Source organism: Thalassophryne amazonica, chromosome 6 (assembly GCF_902500255.1).
Source record: "Thalassophryne amazonica chromosome 6, fThaAma1.1, whole genome shotgun sequence".
NCBI classification, from domain to species: Eukaryota; Metazoa; Chordata; class Actinopteri; order Batrachoidiformes; family Batrachoididae; genus Thalassophryne; species Thalassophryne amazonica.
The window spans coordinates 98,235,790-98,255,694 of NC_047108.1; the positions used below are offsets into that span (position 1 = coordinate 98,235,790).

The window sequence follows — 19,905 nt, forward strand, 5'->3', positions numbered from 1 at the left end:
TCATCTGTATATAGAGAAACTTTGTGGGTAAGGCCAAATCGGGATATCCCTTCAAACTTCTTATTGCTACGTAGCCACAAGGCTAATGGTTCGATAGCGAGAGTGAATAAGGATGGAGAGAGAGGGCATCCCTGATGAGTGCCCCGGGATAACAAAAAAGGTTTAGATTTTATGCCATTAATATTGACACTAGCTACTGGGGAGGTACAAAGAAGTTTAATCCATGATATAAAGTTGGAGTCGAAACCAAATTTAAAATGAAGAACAGGTAGCTCCACTCTACACGGTCAAATGCCTTCTCGGCGTCTAATGACAGGATGATCTCAGCTGGGATAGAGTCTGAAGAGGAGCAGATAATGTTTAATAATCTTCTGGTGTTGTGAAAAGACTGTTGTCCTGGAATGAAGCTGGTCTGGTCCTGGTTAATTAGTGTCGGTGGGACCTTCTGGAGTCGAGTGGACAGTACTTTAGAAAGAATTTTTAAGTCAACGTTGAGAAGAGAAATGGGTCTATAACTGTTACAATGGAGGGGATTTTTTGTCTTTCTTAAGCAATAAAGTTATTGAGGCTTCTGAGAATGTAGTAGGTAGTCGCTGATTCGCGAATGCATCATTAAATGTAAGTAATGTAAGTATGTTGGAAAAGGTTTTGAAGAATTCTGCGGAATATCCGTCTGGCCCAGGGGATTTTGAGCTTTGTAGAGAACTGATGGCCTCTTGGACCTCTGCAACTGTTATGAGGGCTCCTGGATTATGAAAGATATCGTTGTCTACTTGAGGGTATGTTAAGCAGTCGAGAGAGTTAGGCTCCAACCAGTTGCAAGAGGGGGTTTCGGAGGAGTAAAGTAATGAGTAATAACAAGAAAAAAATATTACAGATTTCCACAGGATCTGTTGTAACCAACCCAGACAAAGATGCTATTCTGGGTATAAGTTTAGAGGTACTTGCAGCTCGGGCTTGGTATGCCAGTAGTTTGCTGGGTTTATCACCTTGACCAAAAAAACGTTGCTTTGTTTGTAATAGCTGGGTCTCGACTTTTTTAAAATGGGAAACAAATGAAATAATTTGTCCACGTAAATAGGCCTTGAACGAATCCCACAGTATATCACTGTTGATATCTGGCCTGTCAGTTTCAAAGAAGAAATTTATTTCCTTGGTGAGGAAATCTTTAAATTTAGCTTCTGTAAGCAACTGAGAGTTAAATCTCCAAAATTTGTGGGCCGGTCTACAGGGGGAAAAAGTAATGTCAACTGTCGTGGGGGCATGGTCAGAGATGACAATACTGTGATATTCACAGGCAACAGTGCTGTGCAGTAGTTTATTATCCAATAAGAATCTATTCACGAGAAGCTATGGTGGATGTGGGAGAAGAAGGAAAACTCTTTGTTAAAAGGAAATCTGGTTCTCCAGGGGTCAGCTAATCCCAGGTGGTCTGCGTGAAACTTCAAGATAGCGGCCGATTTTGTTAGGGTAGTGTGTTTTGTTGATGCCCTATCAAGTGTAGTGTTCTGTACTAGATTGAAATCACCTCTAATAATGATAACATGGTCTGCAGTGTTAGGGAGGGAAGAGAAAAATTTTGATAGAAATTTGTCATCATCCCATGTGGGGGAATACACTGAGGCCAGGACCACAGGAGTATTCTGTAATTTGCCTGAGACTATAACGAAGCGCCCATTAGGGTCGCTTATAATATCAGAGGGTTCAAAGGTAATATCCCTATGTATAACAATCGCTGTGCCCCTTACCCTTGCAGTGAACCCTGAGTGGAAGAGGTGACCCATCCAAGTCCTTTTTAAACGGGAAATTTCAGAGTTACAAAGATGGGTTTCTTGTAAGAAGCACAGATCCCCCCCAAGATGTTGAAGGTGTGATATTACCTTGTTGGCCTTGACAACATTATTCATTCCTTTCACATTCCACGATATGAAACGGAGATTCCTACCAGACATCAGAATGGACTGTCAAGAGGGCTGGTTGACTGAGCTGTGTGGGGAAGCGGAGACAATGGAGGGGAAAAAAAAAGAAAAAGGGAGGGGGGGACGAGGGGGTAGCACGAGGAGAGACAACACATGTATACCACATACACACACCTACATATATCACATACATTTAACACAAAGCAAATCCCTAAGGAAAATAAACTTCTGTATCAACAAGATACTAACTTCCTATTTATCCTACTCCAACGCATTCCAGCTCCCACTATGTGGAAAGTAAAATAAAAGAATGAATTAACCCCTTGAACAAAGCACAACAGCTGTTCAGCAAATGGTGTAAAATGAATTAAATCCAGGAACAATAAGGATCCCATCTTGTAAGTACTAAATAATGTAGTGTCCAAAATACAGTCCTGTTTTAAAAAGAGTAACAGAAATTCGTAAGATACTTAAATAAAAATATAATACATGACTTAGAAAAATTGTCATGTCACAGTATTTGTTATATAACTGCCTCAAATGCCTGTGTGGTGCTGGGAACCGTGAAGTAACACGGGGATCCCCCTGAAATTGGGAACTGACTTCGAGGCGAACAGTCTCTGAGGTGCTTTTTTTTTTCCCCCTCCCAAGAATCCCTTTGAATGCGTGTGAACAACCCACGAAATGTGAGGCACAGAGAAAGAAAAAATAATAATAATTATATATATATATATATATATATATATAAAATAAATGCATAAAGAATTATCCCTACTCCATACAAAATTAAACAAGTGCTTCACATAGTTGTAAATGAGTAAAACAAATGTTGGACATCCTGGACTGGCTTGGACAGTACGGCACATTAATGTATCGATGCGGATCCTGTTAAGTGTGCATGGTGGACAGGTAGTCTTTGGCGTCCTCCACGGAAGACAGGCGCAGTCTCTCCCCTCTCTCCGTGGTTATCATCAGCCTGGCCGGGTAGAGAAGTGAGGGTTTCAGCCCCCGGTTATAGAGCTGCTGCATGATATCTCGATATGCAACCCGTCGTTCCATGACTTCGGGAGTGATATAGCATATCAGATCTTCTTTTCCGAGCCTCTCGGATGACTTTTTCTTTGGTTTGAAAGTTGTGAAACCTGATAATAACAGGATTCCAGGGATGAAATGCGCTGTCCCTGGGTGCTCAGAGTGGTATGCACAATATCAAGTTTTGACTCTAGTGCGGAGATAGTGGTTTTAAACTCCGCGGCCAAGGCAGTCTTGTGCTCCTCCAGCAGCTTGGTTAGTGTGGCCATATTTACGTTATTATCCATCGTGCTATCTTTCGGCGGAGAGTCTCTCTTCAATTGTTGTTTTGCTGCTCTGGAAGTCATCTCATGTCAAAGTTGCAACGGATGTTGTAGTACAGCCCGATGTGACGGGGTAATTCTAAGGTTATACTGCAAGAAGTTCGGGAGCTGGAGAAAACACGTCTACTCCTCACCTGCCTTTACTGGAAGTCCTAACCGCAAACATTTTACCATTCATTTGAATGAGAACATGTCCACACGTTTGACTGGTAGTGTGCCTAAATTTTAAAATGCGCTCAGATTTGCTTGTTTGGGTCGAGATATTCCTTAACCTTAACCATCCCTTAGTTATGCTGCTATAGACGTAGACTGCTGGGGGGTTCCCATGATGCACTGTTTCTTTCTCTTTTTGCTCTGTATGCACCACTCTGCATTTAATCATTAGTGATCGATCTCTGCTCCCCTCCACAGCATGTCTTTTTCCTGGTTCTCTCCCTCAGCCCCAACCAGTCCCAGCAGAAGACTGCCCCTCCCTGAGCCTGGTTCTGCTGGAGGTTTCTTCCTGTTAAAAGGGAGTTTTTCCTTCCCACTGTAGCCAAGTGCTTGCTCACAGGGGGTCATTTTGACCGTTGGGGTTTTACATAATTATTGTATGGCCTTGCCTTACAATATAAAGCGCCTTGGGGCAACTGTTTGTTGTGATTTGGCGCTATATAAAAAAATTGATTGATTGATTGATATTAAAACACAAAGGCACTGAAGTCAGTTTAGGTGTTTATTTAATGAATAACTGGTGCTTTTTGGAACAAAACATGCTTCATATCTGCAGCATCTACAACATAGAGACACATAAGTAACATAGAAGAGGTGGCAATAAATAGATCAAATCTACAGGTTTCTGTTGCTCATAAACTCAATTGAATGCATCGCCTGAACCAGAGCAGACAGAAAGACAGCCTTTTTATCAGCACAAATTTAAGAAAATACATTTTTGTGGCCCTACATCAAAAGTATATAACGGTATACAATGCTAGGGTGACTGTGTGATTGTTTTTAGAAACTGCAACAGTTATAAAATCCCAGTCACACTCAAAGGTTGTGTGTGAAAGAGGGTATAGAAGTGTCCTTGTTCAAGCCCTAGAAGTCGGCGCTGCGTCTCCGCTCACCGAGCCAGTCTCCGGGGTTGACGTCCATCTGCAACATCTTCATCACCCACTTGTCCCGCCGCGCTCCATCGATAAATTCATTCAGCGAGAGCTCCCCTAGGTGGTGACAGCCAGCGACAGTCAGCATTGGATGTAAACCATTGGACCCATTATGTGTATTTCTCTTGACACACCCTCTCTATAGTCCTCAATTCAACAAATTCACAAGAATTATGAATACGTCTTTTCAGAGACACTCACCATCTCCGTTTTCGTCCACCAGCTCGAATATCCGATCAACCACTTGATCTGGGGTCAGCAGATTGCACTCTTCATCCAGCTCGCCGTGGCAGGCTTTTTTCAGCCGGTAAATAGACTGATCGACAAGAGATGTTGATATAATCAGGACATTCCACCCCAGATTGCTGACTTGTGTAAAAAATATTTTTTGCAAGCATTAAAAATCAATAATAGCATTGTTGCAAAATTGCAAATATTACCTCAACAATTTCAAGAAGCTCCGTCTTATCGATGCATCCGCTGCCATCTTTGTCGTACATTTTGAATGTCCATTTAAGCTTATGCTCCAATTTACCCCTCAGGACCAAGTTCAAGGCTGCTACATACTCCAGAAAATCAATGGTGTTGTCCTGTTAATGGGCAGAAAAATTAACAAATTTTTTTTGATACACTTTCTAAGGAAACAATTTCTTATTTCTCTCATAAAATGTAAAAAAAAAAAATCCTTTAATGTGCTAGGCAGAACCACTGGTCCATCTTAAAATTACAATCATACTTTACACATATGTACCTATAACAAAACACAAATATTAGTTGTCATAAAATTTTACCAGTCAACAAATTGTGTAAAATTTACTTACTCCATTCTTGTCAAAGGCTCGAAACATGTTTTCAATGTAATCCGCAGCCTCCTTGTTGTTCGTAACGCCGAAGAAGCTCTTGAATTCGTGCATGAAGAGAGTTCCACTTGGACATTCCACCACAAATTTTTTGTACCATTCCTGCAGCTCTGCCACGTCGATCTCCTTGTCTGGGTCACTGTCCTCGCTTAGGCGCTGACCCATTGTGGAAGTACTTTAAGTGAGAATGTTAAGGCTGAAATGATTTCTCACATTACACAGAACTGTCTACTCTCACAAACTCATACAAGTTACTTGAGTTATCTGTCTGGTAACTTCAGCGCCCCCCGTGCAAATCAAACACGACTAAAATAATCAAACTGACATGAAAGTCTAAATGAGCTGAATTGTCATAGGCTTTCTATTGTGTCAAATCACCTCTGAAAGCTAAGAGGAGATGAACACAGTTATGGATCACATGATTAGGGATTAGAAATTAAGATTTGTCTCAATCAATTAGTTCAGAGGGAGACGATGAGAGGATTCCTCTGTGTCCCAGCTTCAGCCAAAACAAAATTCTGCAAATTAAATCTGAGTTACCTTGAAATAATGACTCTCTACAGTGCATTCATTTGTTAACAAAGTAACAATTATAGGAAATGAATGCTAATTTGAATAGAGGTATATGGGCTAACTAGAAGGGAACTCAGTCAAGCCCTTCAGCATTAACTCAAACCTATATTCCAACTGTTCCTGGCCCATTGGTCAGATGTATTACCCTGTGCGCTGTTGGCCAAAAGTTCAAGATCAAGAAAAAGCCACCCCGATTAAAAAAAATAAAATAAAATTACCATAACATCTCTGCTACCAATGTAGCTCGGAGGGCTGTGCAAAATTCAGAAATTTAGAATTGTAATTCCTGTTAGCTGCCTCCGTTCAAAATTCAACTGAAATTCAAGAACTGAATTGAAATTCAAGAGTCATTCCCAGTTCATTCATAAACTTCAGCTCTTGTGCATGGAAGGCCCTGGTGCCCAGTGTGGGTCCCTCGAAGCCCACTGCATGTACTGCTGCTGTCAATAAGTATCCATTATTACAGTATATCCACCAAGGACATACTAAAATCATCACTATTTATTTATTTGACTGTCTCTCTGTTAGTCTGAATGTAAGTCAAACTACTGCATGGATTTTAATGAAATTTTCATCACAGATAGATATTAGGCCATGGAAGAGTCCATTAAATTTTGGATGTGGATCAAGATTTCACTTTATGTAGGCTGTGAAGGATTATGTTTAAAAAAAAAAACTTCACAGAGTCTCAACCAAATTTGCACCACAAATAAATATTAGGGCATGGAAGACTCCACTGAATTTTGGAGGTGATCCAGATTCTGGATCAAGATTTCACTTTACATAGGCCTTGAAGGATTACATCAAAGGTACTTCACAGATTCTCACAAAACTTGCACCACAGATAGACACTGGGGCACGTAAGACTCCACTGAATTTTGGAGGTGATCCGAATCCGGGTGTCAGAAATCTCAGATTTCTCTTGTCCATAATATAACCATATCACAGTGTGTGGAAAGCTCAGGGTATGCATCAGCCCTCTGATGCCTTTATTTATTTATTTGTTAATCGAGGCTACCCCCCCAAAAAAAGACAAAAAATTGTGCTATCCCAAAATATTGATACAAATGAAAAACAGTTTGTCAGAAAAATTATGCTCTTAATACCACGGAAATCATTTTACAGTTATTATCATTTGTTCAGCATTACATATTATCACTTGTTCAGTATTTCATTATCTCATGCTTATATTTCTGTACTGTGCTGTGTTACACGTCCGTGCTGACTGCTGAGTCCTGCAACGAGGAAAGTTCCCGTGGTAAGTCAGTAAGCAACAGAACTGATGAGCACCAGTCGGTTTCACATCCTGCCTGAAGACGGGTTGTTTGATGGGAGTAGAAGGGAGTATAAGTCAACAATCCTAAAGAAAGGATTTTAATTGATCTTTGCTCAACAGCTGCACAGGATATTTTGCATGTGACTACTCAAGGTAACTGACATGTTGTATGACTCATGTGAGCCTTTAACCAATAACTATACGATCACGCCCTGCATGTACATCACGTTTTTTGAGTGAATAAAAGATGCTGAGCAGAGAGAGGGGTGGAGACTGTGTGCTCTGAGACTGCTCTTCCCTTTGCAAAGCTGACAAAAAAGATTTGCTGCTGCATCCCGTGTCCATTCTTTCTTAAGTGTCTGCAGGTTGACCCTGACATTTCTTGGTGTTTCCACCCGGTTGCCAACATACCCAGTCACTGACAGGAGGAGGAAGACACGCCGAAGCCCGTCGACGGCCGGTCCTTAATAGTGGGACTGAAGCAAAGACCTGGGAGGGGTCGTTCCTCGCCAGGCCGGTGATTTAGAGTCACCTCCGACTGCCAACGGCGGATTGACGCCATCCGGACCCAGACTAATGGAACAGAGTCAGCAAAACAAGTAAGGTGTTGAGTTTTTTAAGTTATACAGCTGTTTTAGCATGGTCATGCTGAAATGACCCTGTGAGAATACTGGCGCTGAAGGACCACAGTGCCAGTGAATTCATTCTAGGGAATAGTGAGTTCTGGTAGTTACGTAGTCATTATGGGAAATTGTTGTTGTTGTTGTTCCAAGGAGGAGCCTAGAATTACAGGAGATGTGAAATTTATGTTGATACTGTACTGATAAGTTTTTGCCAAAGTGGAAGAGGAGGACTGGAAGGATGTTGTGGGAAAGTTAGACATCAGTGTGGCAGGGAAGACAGGGAAAGCGAAGGGACAGAAAGAGGAAGAGCTGAAAGTAGCAAGGCTGTGGCTGGAACAATGTGTGAAAAGAAGGAAAGGAGTCGCAGAGACTAAGGCAATGTTTGTGAGAAAGGAGGATGATGAAAGTGTGTTATGTTGTGTGTATGTGTGTGTGACGTTATGTTGGCTGAAAAGTTACATGTTACCATGTGCATCTCAAAGCAGCCTGATTGTGCTGACCAAGAAAAACTGATGTCACATGACCCAGCTGCCCTCCACATTCCTTATCTGTACACAGACAGGAAGTCCACTGCAGGCACTGACGCTGTGTTATCTCCTGAAGTTACCCCGTTGTTTTTCATGCCGTGGAGCCCTCACGTGTCATTGTGTAAGCCTCAGACTCTGCAGTAGAAAGATTTAGGTCATTTTGTGACCCGAGCTGTATGTGCTTCTGATTATCAGGCCCAAGATGAGGAAGGCTGGGAGGTTAGCCCCTCCACTCAAATGTACCGCAAATCTTTGGGGCTGCTCATCAGTGCGCATCCTGCTGTTCATGACTTTGACATATCCTGACCAGAAACGGCTGGTACTCTGCTAACAGCGGAGGAGGAGGCTGATCTTGCAGACCTCCCTGAAACACTTTGGGTCAAAGATCCCACTGATGTGGGACTTATCAAGTCTATAGCTCCAGTGCAGTTGAAACCTAAATCTGACTGGAGACCCAGAGCGCGCCAATATCCGCTCAAAGCAGATGCACAAGAAGGCATTAAACCTGTGATTGACGGGTTGTTGAAAGCAGGAATTCTCAGAGAATGTCCTGATTCACCATGTAACACTCCTATATTTCCTGTCAAAAAGGCAAATGGTGTTGACTGGTGTATGGTGCAAGATCTCAGGCTCATTAATGCGCCCGTTGAAACAAGAGCTCCATTAGTGCCAGATCCACACACGCTTTTGAACTCTTTGAGACCAGATAGTGCATTTTTTACAGTGATCGATCTTAGTAATGCTTTTTTCTCAGTTCCGATTCACCCAGATTCACAGTTTTGGTTTGCGTTCACACATGCTGGTAAACAATATACATACACCAGATTGCCACAGGGTTTCACAGACAGCCCAACCATCTTCACACAGGCCATTACTAGTCGTTTGTCCACATTTACACCCCCACAAGGAAGTCAAATCCTTGTGTATGTTGATGACATTTTGATTGCATCTCACACTGCTGAAAGCTGTAAAGTTGACTCTCTAGCTCTTTTGGCTCATTTGGCAGAAACAGGAAATAAAGTGAAAAAGCAGAAGTTGCAATGGGTGCAACCACGTGTTGATTATTTGGGTCACACACTTACTGCCGAAGGGAGACAAATTAGAGGTGCACCGATCATTATCGGCTGATCACGCCTTGATCGGTTTGATCAGTGATCAGCAAAATACGCCGATCAAAAGGACCGATCACAACAGTGCATGCAGTAGCGCAGGGAGCGCTTGGTCATGTCATGACACCCTTTCCTCTGTGACGTAAACTCATTTTGACTTCTGATACGAGCTGGACAGACAAGGAGAGCAGTCGCCATCATCTAATGTAGTCCATGTCTGTCCAGCTCGTATCAGAAGACAAAATGAGTCAAACGTCTCCGAGAGATCTAAATAGACTGCTGTGTAATGAATGGAACCACACTGCCATCTAGTGGATATCCAGTGTGCGTGAGTGTGTATTTGTAAATCAGTAGGCATTTTGGTTTTGTTTATTTTCTTCATATGAGTGTAGAGGTACAGAGTACAAAGAAGCTTTGTTCATTTGATTTGCTTATATTGTGAACTGCCATGATAGTGGAATTGACAACTAAGTTCGAAATAAAAAAAAATTGATTGGATTGATTGATTTGTTTGTGGATCTGTGGATTTCGCGAAAAGAATGTCTCAAAATTACATCACAGAGGAAAGCGATGAATGCATGTAATTGGTGATCCACAAATGCTGAAACTCAATTCACAAATACAATTTCCAGTTTTACAAATGTAATTTTTGTTTGTTTGTTTTTTTTACAAATTTTTATATTTGCAAATACTTTAGTTATTCCTCGGCCTCCTTTAGCAGTAACGGTACTTGTAATAAGTGCAGCTTATTCGTAGCTTTGGAGGCCAGGCTGGGCGAATTGGAGACTCGGCTCCGCACCGTGGAAAATTCTACAGCTAGCCAGGCCCCTGTAGTCGGTGCGGACCAAGGTAGCTTAGCCGCCGTTAGTTCCCCCCTGGCAGATCCCGGGCAGCCGGGAAAGCAGGCTGACTGGGTGACTGTGAGGAGGAAGCGTAGCCCTAAACAGAAGCCCCGTGTACACCGTCAACCCGTTCACATCTCTAACCGTTTTTCCCCACTCGACGATACACTCGCCGAGGATCAAACTCTGGTTATTGGCGACTCTGTTTTGAGAAATGTGAAGTTAGCGACACCAGCAACCATAGTCAATTGTCTTCCGGGGGCCAGAGCAGGCGACATCGAAGGACATTTGAAATTGCTGGCTAAGGCTAAGCGTAAATTTGGTAAGATTGTAATTCACGTCGGCAGTAATGACACTCGGTTACGCCAATCGGAGGTCACTAAAATTAACATTAAATCGGTGTGTAACTTTGCAAAAACAATGTTGGACTCTGTAGTTTTCTCTGGGCCCCTCCCCAATCAGACCGGGAGTGACATGTTTAGCCGCATGTTCTCCTTGAATTGCTGGCTGTCTGAGTGGTGTCCAAAAAATGAGGTGGGCTTCATTGATAATTGGCAAAGCTTCTGGGGAAAACCTGGTCTTGTTAGGAGAGACGGCATCCATCCCACTTTGGATGGAGCAGCTCTCATTTCTAGAAATCTGGCCAATTTTCTTGGATCCTCCAAACTGTGACTGTCCAGCGTTGGGACCAGGAGGCAGAGCTGTGGTCTTATACACCTCTCTGCAGCTTCTCTCCCCCTGCCATCCCCTCGTTGCCCCATCCCCGTAGAGACGGTGCCTGCTCCCAGACCACCAATAACCAGCAAAAATCTATTTAAGCATAAAAATTCAAAAAGAAAAAATAATATAGCACCTTCAATTGCACCACAGACTAAATTAAATGTTAAATGTGGTCTATTAAACATTAGGTCTCTCTCTTCTAAGTCCCTGTTGGTAAATGATATAATAATTGATCAACGTATTGATTTATTCTGCCTAACAGAAACCTGGTTACAGCAGGATGAATATGTTAGTTTAAATGAGTCAACACCCCCGAGTCACACTAACTGTCAGAATGCTCGTAGCACGGGCCGTGGCGGAGGATTAGCAGCAATCTTCCATTCCAGCTTATTAATTAATCAAAAACCTAGACAGAGCTTTAATTCATTTGAAAGCTTGTCTCTTAGTCTTGTCCATCCAAATTGGAAGTCCCAAAAACCAGTTTTATTTGTTATTATCTATCGTCCACCTGGTCGTTACTGTGAGTTTCTCTGTGAATTTTCAGACCTTTTGTCTGACTTAGTGCTTAGCTCAGATAAGATAATTATAGTGGGCGATTTTAATATCCACACAGATGCTGAGAATGACAGCCTCAACACTGCATTTAATCTATTATTGGACTCTATCGGCTTTGCTCAAAAAGTAAATGAGTCCACCCACCACTTTAATCATATCTTAGATCTTGTTCTGACTTATGGTATGGAAATAGAAGACTTAACAGTATTCCCTGAAAACTCCCTTCTGTCTGATCATTTTTTAATAACATTTACATTTACCCTGATGGACTACCCTGCAGTGGGGAATAAGTTTCATTACACTAGAAGTCTTTCAGAAAGCGCTGTAACTAGGTTTAAGGATATGATTCCTTCGTTATGTTCTCTAATGTCATATACCAACACAGAGCAGAGTAGCTACCTAAACTCTGTAAGGGAGTTAGAGTATCTCGTCAATAGTTTTACATCCTCTTTGAAGACAACTTTGGATGCTGTAGCTCCTCTGAAAAAGAGAGCTTTAAATCAGAAGTGTCTGACTCCGTGGTATAACTCACAAACTCATAGCTTAAAGCAGATAACCCGTAAGTTGGAGAGGAAATGGCGTCTCACTAATTTAGAAGATCTTCACTTAGCCTGGAAAAAGAGTTTGTTGCTCTATAAAAAAAGCCCTTCGTAAAGCTAGGACATCTTTCTACTCATCACTAATTGAAGAAAATAAGAATAACCTCAGGTTTCTTTTCAGCACTGTAGCCAGGCTGACAAAGAGTCAGAGCTCTATTGAGCTGAGTATTCCATTAACTTTAACTAGTAATGACTTCATGACTTTCTTTGCTAACAAAATTTTGACTATTAGAGAAAAAATTACTCATAACCATCCCAAAGATGTATCGTTATCTTTGGCTGCTTTCAGTGATGCCGGTATTTGGTTAGACTCTTTCTCTCCGGTTGTTCTGTCTGAGTTATTTTCATTGGTTGCTTCGTCCAAACCATCGGCATGTTTATTGGACCCCATTCCTGCCAGGCTGCTCAAGGAAGTCCTACCATTATTTAATGCTTCAATCTTAAATATGATCAATCTATCTTTGTTAGTTGGTTATGTACCACAGGCCTTTAAGGTGGCAGTAATTAAACCATTACTTAAAAAGCCATCACTTGACCCAGCTATCTTAGCTAATTATAGGCCAATTTCCAACCTTCCTTTTCTCTCAAAGATTCTTGAGAGGGTAGTTGTAAAACAGCTAACTGATCACCTGCAGAGGAACGGTCTATTTGAAGAGTTTTAGTCAGGTTTTAGAATTCATCATAGTACAGAAACAGCATTAGTGAAGGTTACAAATGATCTTCTTATGGCTTCGGACAGTGGACTTATCTCTGTGCTTGTTCTGTTGGACCTCAGTGCTGCTTTTGATACTGTTGACCATAAAATTTTATTACAGAGATTAGAGCATGTCATAGGTATTAAAGGCACTGCGCTGCGGTGGTTTGAATCATATTTGTCTAATAGATTACAGTTTGTTCATGTAAATGGGGAATCTTCTTCACAGACTAAAGTTAATTATGGAGTTCCACAAGGTTCTGTGCTACGACCAATTTTATTCACTTTATACATGCTTCCCTTAGGCAGTATTATTAGACGGTATTGCTTAAATTTTCATTGTTACGCAGATGATACCCAGCTTTATCTATCCATGAAGCCAGAGGATACACACCAATTAGCTAAACTGCAGGATTGTCTTACAGACATAAAGACATGGATGACCTCTAATTTCCTGCTTTTAAACTCAGATAAAACTGAAGTTATTGTACTTGGCCCCACAAATCTTAGAAGCATGGTGTCTAACCAGATCGTTACTCTGGATGGCATTTCCCTGATCTCTAGTAATACTGTGAGAAATCTTGGAGTCATTTTTGATCAGGATATGTCATTCAAAGCGCATATTAAACAAATATGTAGGACTGCCTTTTTGCATTTACGCAATATCTCTAAAATCAGAAAGGTCTTGTCTCAGAGTGATGCTGAAAAACTAATTCATGCATTTATTTCCTCTAGGCTGGACTATTGTAATTCATTATTATCAGGTTGTCCTAAAAGTTCCCTAAAAAGCCTTCAGTTGGTTCAGAATGCTGCAGCTAGAGTACTGACGGGGACTAGCAGGAGAGAGCATATCTCACCCGTGTTGGCCTCTCTTCATTGGCTTCCTGTTAATTCTAGAATAGAATTTAAAATTCTTCTTCTTACTTATAAGGTTTTGAATAATCAGGTCCCATCTTATCTTAGGAACCTCGTAGTACCATATTACCCCATTAGAGCGCTTCGCTCTCAGACTGCGGGCTTACTTGTAGTTCCTAGGGTTTGTAAGAGTAGAATGGGAGGCAGAGCCTTCAGCTTTCAGGCTCCTCTCCTGTGGAACCAGCTCCCAATTCAGATCAGGGAGACAGATACTCTCTCTACTTTTAAGATTAGGCTTAAAACTTTTCTTTTCGCTAAGGCTTATAGTTAGGGCTGGATCGGGTGACCCTGGACCATCCCTTGATTATGCTGCTTTAGACGTAGATTGTGGGGGGGTTCCCATGATGCACTGTTTCTTTCTCTTTTTGCTCCGTATGCATCACTCTGCATTTAATCATTAGTGATCGATCTCTGCCCCCCTTCACGGCATGTCTTTTTCCTGTTTTTTTTCCCTCAGCCCCAACCAGTCTCAGCAGAAGACTGCCCCTCCCTGAGCCTGGTTCTGCTGGAGGTTTCTTCCTGTTAAAAGGGAGTTTTTCCTTCCCACTGTTGCCAAGTGCTTGCTCATAGGGGGTCGTTTTGACCGTTGGGGTTTTTCATAATTATTGTATGGCCTTGCCTTACAATATGGAGTGCCTTGGGGCAACTGTTTGTTGTGATTTGGCGCTATATAAGAAAAAAGTTGATTGATTGATTGATTTATTTGCAAAGACCAGTTTACAAGTTACAAATATGAAATTTGCATTTGTGGATATCTGAACACATTTGCAAATCAATTATTATTTGTAGATCATCCTGTGTGCATTTACAAATATTGAGAAAATTTTAACCCCATAGAATGAGAGCTGTATTTTACATTCTCAACGTATTCTCTGTAGGCTGTAACCTGAGCAACATGAAACATGGAAAAAAAAAGCTTGCTGGTAGAACAAAGTCAGTGTAATAAAACAAAAGTTGGCAGTTTTTTCTAGTGTCTTTATTTGAATGCATGTTTTTTGTTTTCATCATTAAGTTTTAATGCAAAAATAGTCCTATACATTAGACCTATACTCTTATTTTGGGCATGATCCAAATATGTACTTGATCGGTATCGGCCTTGATCGGTATCGGCAGATCAAAATTTCAGTGATCGGTGATTGGCCTAAAAAATCCTGATCGGTGCACCTCTAAGACAAATTCAGCAGCAGAGGAAGTTGGCTATATCAAACACTCCCAAACCTGTGACTAAAAAGCAGATAATGGCTTTTTTGGGTCTCTGTAATTATTGCAGAGCTTGGATCCCATCCTATGCTGCTAAAACACAATTGTTACTAAATTTGATCTATGTCACCCCCATGGGACTGTCAGATAAAATCACGTGGACCAAGGAGGCAGAAAAAGTTTTGTGATTTGAAAGCAGAACTAACATCTTCTACTGTGCTGTCACTTCCTGATTATTCTAACCCATTCACACAAACAGTTGACTGCAGATCTGGTTTCATGCAATCCGTGCTGTTACAACCTCATGGAGGAAAATTGAAACCAGTTGCATTCCACTCAAAAAGATTGGATCCTATAGCACAAGCACTGCCCCCTTGTGTTCAAGCTGTTTGTGCTGTAGCCGTGGCCATTGATTCATTAGTTGATGTTGTTTTGTTTCACCCAACTACGCTCCTAGTACCACATGCTGTAGATGTTTTATTGTTACAGGCTAAAATGAATTTTCTATCACCAGCCAGACATTTATCTTATACTGCTACACTGTTGTCACAACCCCATGTGGTCATAAAGCGATGCACCACACTAAATCCAGCTACTCTACCTCAATGAACTCCTCACCCCATACACCACCTCAAGATCTCTCCGCTCCACCACCTCCTCACACTGCCTTCATCAACCCAGGACCAGACTCTCCACCATGGGAGACAGGGCCTTCCAGGCAGTGGCCCCTCGGCTCTGGAACTCCCTCCCAGAGACCCTGAGGGCCCCACAAAGTGTGGAGGCCTTTAAAAAAGGCCTAAAGACATTATTTCAAAAGGCCTTTTAGATATCTTATCGTTTGAAATGGTTTTTGAAATCTGTTTTAAATCCTTGCTGTAGCACTTTGAGATTTCTTTGAAATGTAAGGTGCAATACAAATAAAATGTATTATTATTATTATTACTCTCCTCCCCACTGAGGAGGATGGAGACCCACATAGTTGTGTTGTTGTTACTGAAAGTCTCCAGCTCCCTAGAGCCGATCTGAAAGATTCTCCCTTGTCTGAAGGAGAACTCTGGTATGTTGACGGTTCTTGCTCCAAAAATGATAAGGGAGAGACGCAGACAGGATATGTTGTAGTGACATCACAGAATGGTATTGTTGAAGCAAAACAAATACCCACGCATTCTGCACAAGCTGCTGAACTCATTGCTCTGACCAGAGCTTGTCTTTTGGCCACAGACAAAAAAGTAGCTATTTATACAGATAGCCATTTGTTTACCCACCTCATTGGCTTTGTGCAAATGTGTAGCACACACTAAAGGCACAGATATGGTGTCTAATGGTAATAGATTTGCTGATGAAATTGCTAAAACCGCTGCTTCGGGTACATTTGGAGCATCTGCCATTTACACAGCTGAGACTGACACATCCTTGATTGATGTTGAGGTACTGAGGAGCTGCCAACAGGGGACTCCACTTACAGAGAAAAGACTTTGGACAGACAAAGGCGCTACACTCGATAATAAAACAACTCTATTGTGTACGTGACATGCCAGTTTTACCTCAAAGTTTATTTAAAGCGGCAGCCATTTTATCACACGGACACTGCCATGTGTCAACAGGAGGGATGGTAACCCTCATAAGTAAACATATTGCAACTTTTGGATTCAGTTCCTACTCCAAAAACTTCTGTAGAATGTGCCCAACATGCATTCGACACAACCCACAAGGGAACGCGAGACCAAAACGTGGCCAGTTTCCACAACCACAGTATTTGTTTCAAATGCTTCACATGGATTTTATTGAACTCAACCAGAGTGGACCATATAAATACTGCTTGGTCCTCATTGATGTGTTTTCCAAATGGGTTGAGATTGTTCCATCTAAGAATGCTGATGCACTAACTGTAGCAAAGGCCATTTGCAAAACTGTTGCACCAAATTATGGCATTCCAGAGATCATTTATAGTGATAATGGACCTCATTTCGTGAACAAAGTGATTTCACGACTGGCAGAAAACTTACAAATGGTTTTGAAAAACCATTGTGCCTACCACCCACAAAGCGCAGGGTTGGTAGAAAGAACTAACGGAACAATTAAAGGCAGACTTAAAATATGCATGGAAGAGACGAGGAGACCATGGGCAGAATGTTTGGAACTGATTAAACTCTATATGCACATCACACCTGCAGGAACAGTCCTCACACCATTTGAGGTTTTATATTTGCCATTGTTCCCAAAAGACCTTGAAACTGCTGGTTGCTGGATCTTCACCAAATTTTAATGAGTTATTTGCCCTATACTTCATCCCTCCCCTGATTTTCATTAAGATTATTCAGTAAGATACTGAATAATCCTGATGAGAACCACAGAAACAACCTGGCAGGTGAGAGTATTCGATGGTATCGCCATTGTATACTAAAGATATGAAATATCCATTGATTGAAAAAAAAAAACTCATCTGCACGTAATTAAAAACTGTAATGGATAGAAGGATAATGTCACATAGAATGTTTAAGTAGTAGTGCAATCATCCACCTCGCCAAACTCTGTGATTACACAATAAAATCATCCAAATTTCACCTGTTGAACTGAAATACAGTGATTTGAGGCACTGTTTAAATAAAGACTTTCCACGGGACTTTGGAAGATTTCCGTCTTGGTGTAAGTGCTGATTAGTCTGATGACTCATGTAGGCAAAGCATTCAGCAATCCCTGCAGGCCCAGAGCCTCAAGGTGCCATGTTGTTTACATGTTGTTTACCTGTCTCCTCCAGTCACGTTGAAACCTATTATTAACATTACAGTCACAACCAGAGGACAGTAAATTACACCTCACGCACCCTGCAGACTTATGGTTGGTAAATGGGAGGGAACACATTTTCTGAGCTTTTGTTTACATATTGGCCCATAAAGTAAAGTCTGTGTTTATTCATGCTACAATATAACTAAACAATAACAGTAGACTGACGTGCCTGTGTTAGTGGTAGCCAGCATTTCCAGATGAGATCCTGCCCTGGTTCAGTATCGTCCACGAGATCTGCTGACAACAGGGATCATGGTAATCTTATCTTAGATGTATCAAGGCCATTGGTGGAGTCATAGAATGTTCGCGCATGATTAAAATGATTCACACCTTCAGCAGTAACATAGGGAGACTCCTGTAACACAGCTCACACATTATAAATCAATCATGTTACAAGCACGACACTGTCTGACACTGTTCTGTTGCACCCAGTATGGAGTTACAACCCATCCAAAACAATCTGATTTATTAAAAAAAACTTTATGTCTTCAGTACATGTAGATGAGGGTTGAACACCTAGCTGTTTTTGAGACACTGAAGATCACGTTGTTCCTATTAATCAAGTCAAAGTCAAACTTTTGATGTGTAACCATGAGGCATCATAGTGTTTTTGACAAATTAGATTACATTAGATAGAACTTTATTGATCCCTTGGGAAGACTCCCTCTGGGAAATTGAGGTTCCAGCAGCACTGTATAGCAGCACACAGGGTAAGAAGCACACAAAGTATCAAAAGTGAAAAAAGAAAAACAGTTTGCAAATATAAATATAAATACACAATATAAATAACAGTATAAATGTACTGTTTATTGTTGATGTTTTTGACAATGTATTGAAAAGCAACAAAAATACATCAAACTAATGTTTGACTGTACTTAGCTTCCACAATCTGATATCATTCCATGTGAAAGAGGGTATTTTTGTCTGATATTTGAGAAATCATCCCTTCCAAACATTCTGGGCCCAACCTTCATAATTGCTAGCACACGATCCAGCATATGTAACGCAAGTGCAATTATGGGGAGCCCAATTCCCCTTTGCTATTTACATGGTGTGTAATCAGACCACACAGTAAAGTACAGTGAACTAAGAGGTTGTTGTAGTTGGTCTCTTAATTAATCACGGTTTTGTTTTGCATCACAACTCACAGCTTCATAGTGGAGTGGAACCGAAGATTTTCAACCAATAAAACAGGTCTAATCTAGGCTTGTATCTCCCAGATTCACCAAATCAGTATAGACATGTATCTAATAGGAATCAGCTGGTCTTTTAGTCATCAAATCAGGACCGATAAGAAAGATAGACATTCTTCAAATATGTCCGTTCTAACTCATCTCTCTGTTTGCAGTCGCTGACCTGACATGCCACCTCCTCACCCTCACTGCAACATTTGGTCCCTATTTGACACAGGGCATAGGCTTTGCCACTATCTTCTTCCAAAAGAATTTGGGATCAACATACTTCTTCACTGTCATGACTGGGACCTACACCAAAGACTGTCCTAACATTCGGTATAATGTGACTATGGCTCAAATTTTTAACTGGTTCTAGTCTCCTGACTCTCAATGGTATAACTGCCTCCTCCAGACAGATTTATAAGTTTGTATTTCTTAATAATTGTTGTAAATTAAGTCCAAGACACATACATTGACTTTGGAAATTATTCATGTGTCATTCTGCTGAGTTGTCTAAAGAAAACTGGCTGTAAAATTATTACGTTGTGTTACACTAAAGCATTAAAGGGTAAAATTACTTATGCAACAGATCACTTTGGCTTTTGTACTTTTAATGTATGTCATGTTGTAGAGATTAGATTTCACTGAGTATAAATGCCATCATGATATAAATTATCATATACAGAAGCCTATTTTTTTATTTGATGTCATCCCAACATTCAGAAGTGTAATATCTCAAGGGTTCACATAGTTTTTCTTGCCACTGTATGTATATACAGACTAATAACATATGAAACATTCTATCTTCAGGCCCACCATCTTTACCTTTGAAAAAAATAATTGCTCTGATGGCCCACCTTATCAGAGAACATACTGCTCATGAGTCATGATGAAGTTGATGTTTATCTAAAAAGTAAAGAAAACGGAATCCTAATTCACATGTAATTATGACTTGCAATTTCAAAGGTATAACATAATCCTTTAGAGAATAGTGCATGTATGTTATGACTTTGCAGAATGTTGCCTCACTG

The 19,905-nt window shown here is 41.0% G+C and overlaps 1 protein-coding gene across 1 annotated transcript; it reads right to left on the reverse strand.

The window, feature by feature from the left end:
• Positions 1 to 4,022: 4,022 nt before the first annotated feature.
• Positions 4,023 to 5,658, reverse strand: guca1b (guanylate cyclase activator 1B). The gene is made up of 4 exons (XM_034171612.1): positions 5,241 to 5,658; positions 4,860 to 5,009; positions 4,621 to 4,735; positions 4,023 to 4,476 (listed from the first exon to the last, which is right to left on the reverse strand). The coding sequence occupies exons 1-4, from the start codon at positions 5,442 to 5,444 to the stop codon at positions 4,352 to 4,354; spliced, it is 594 nt and encodes a 197-aa protein (XP_034027503.1). The 5' UTR covers positions 5,445 to 5,658; the 3' UTR covers positions 4,023 to 4,351.
• Between the last annotated feature and the right edge of the window lie 14,247 nt (positions 5,659 to 19,905).

Bases quoted from the DNA above. Each gene is read 5' to 3' on its own strand.
- guca1b (XM_034171612.1), bottom strand. From the start codon at position 5,444: ATGGGTCAGCGCCTAAGCGAGGACAGTGACCCAGACAAGGAGATCGAC. The intron at 4,736-4,859 runs GTAATATTTGCA...CTTGTCGATCAG, and splicing joins AGCTTCTTGAAATTGTTGAG to TCTATTTACCGGCTGAAAAA. The intron at 4,477-4,620 runs GTGAGTGTCTCT...GTCACCACCTAG, and splicing joins GGTGGACGAAAACGGAGATG to GGGAGCTCTCGCTGAATGAA.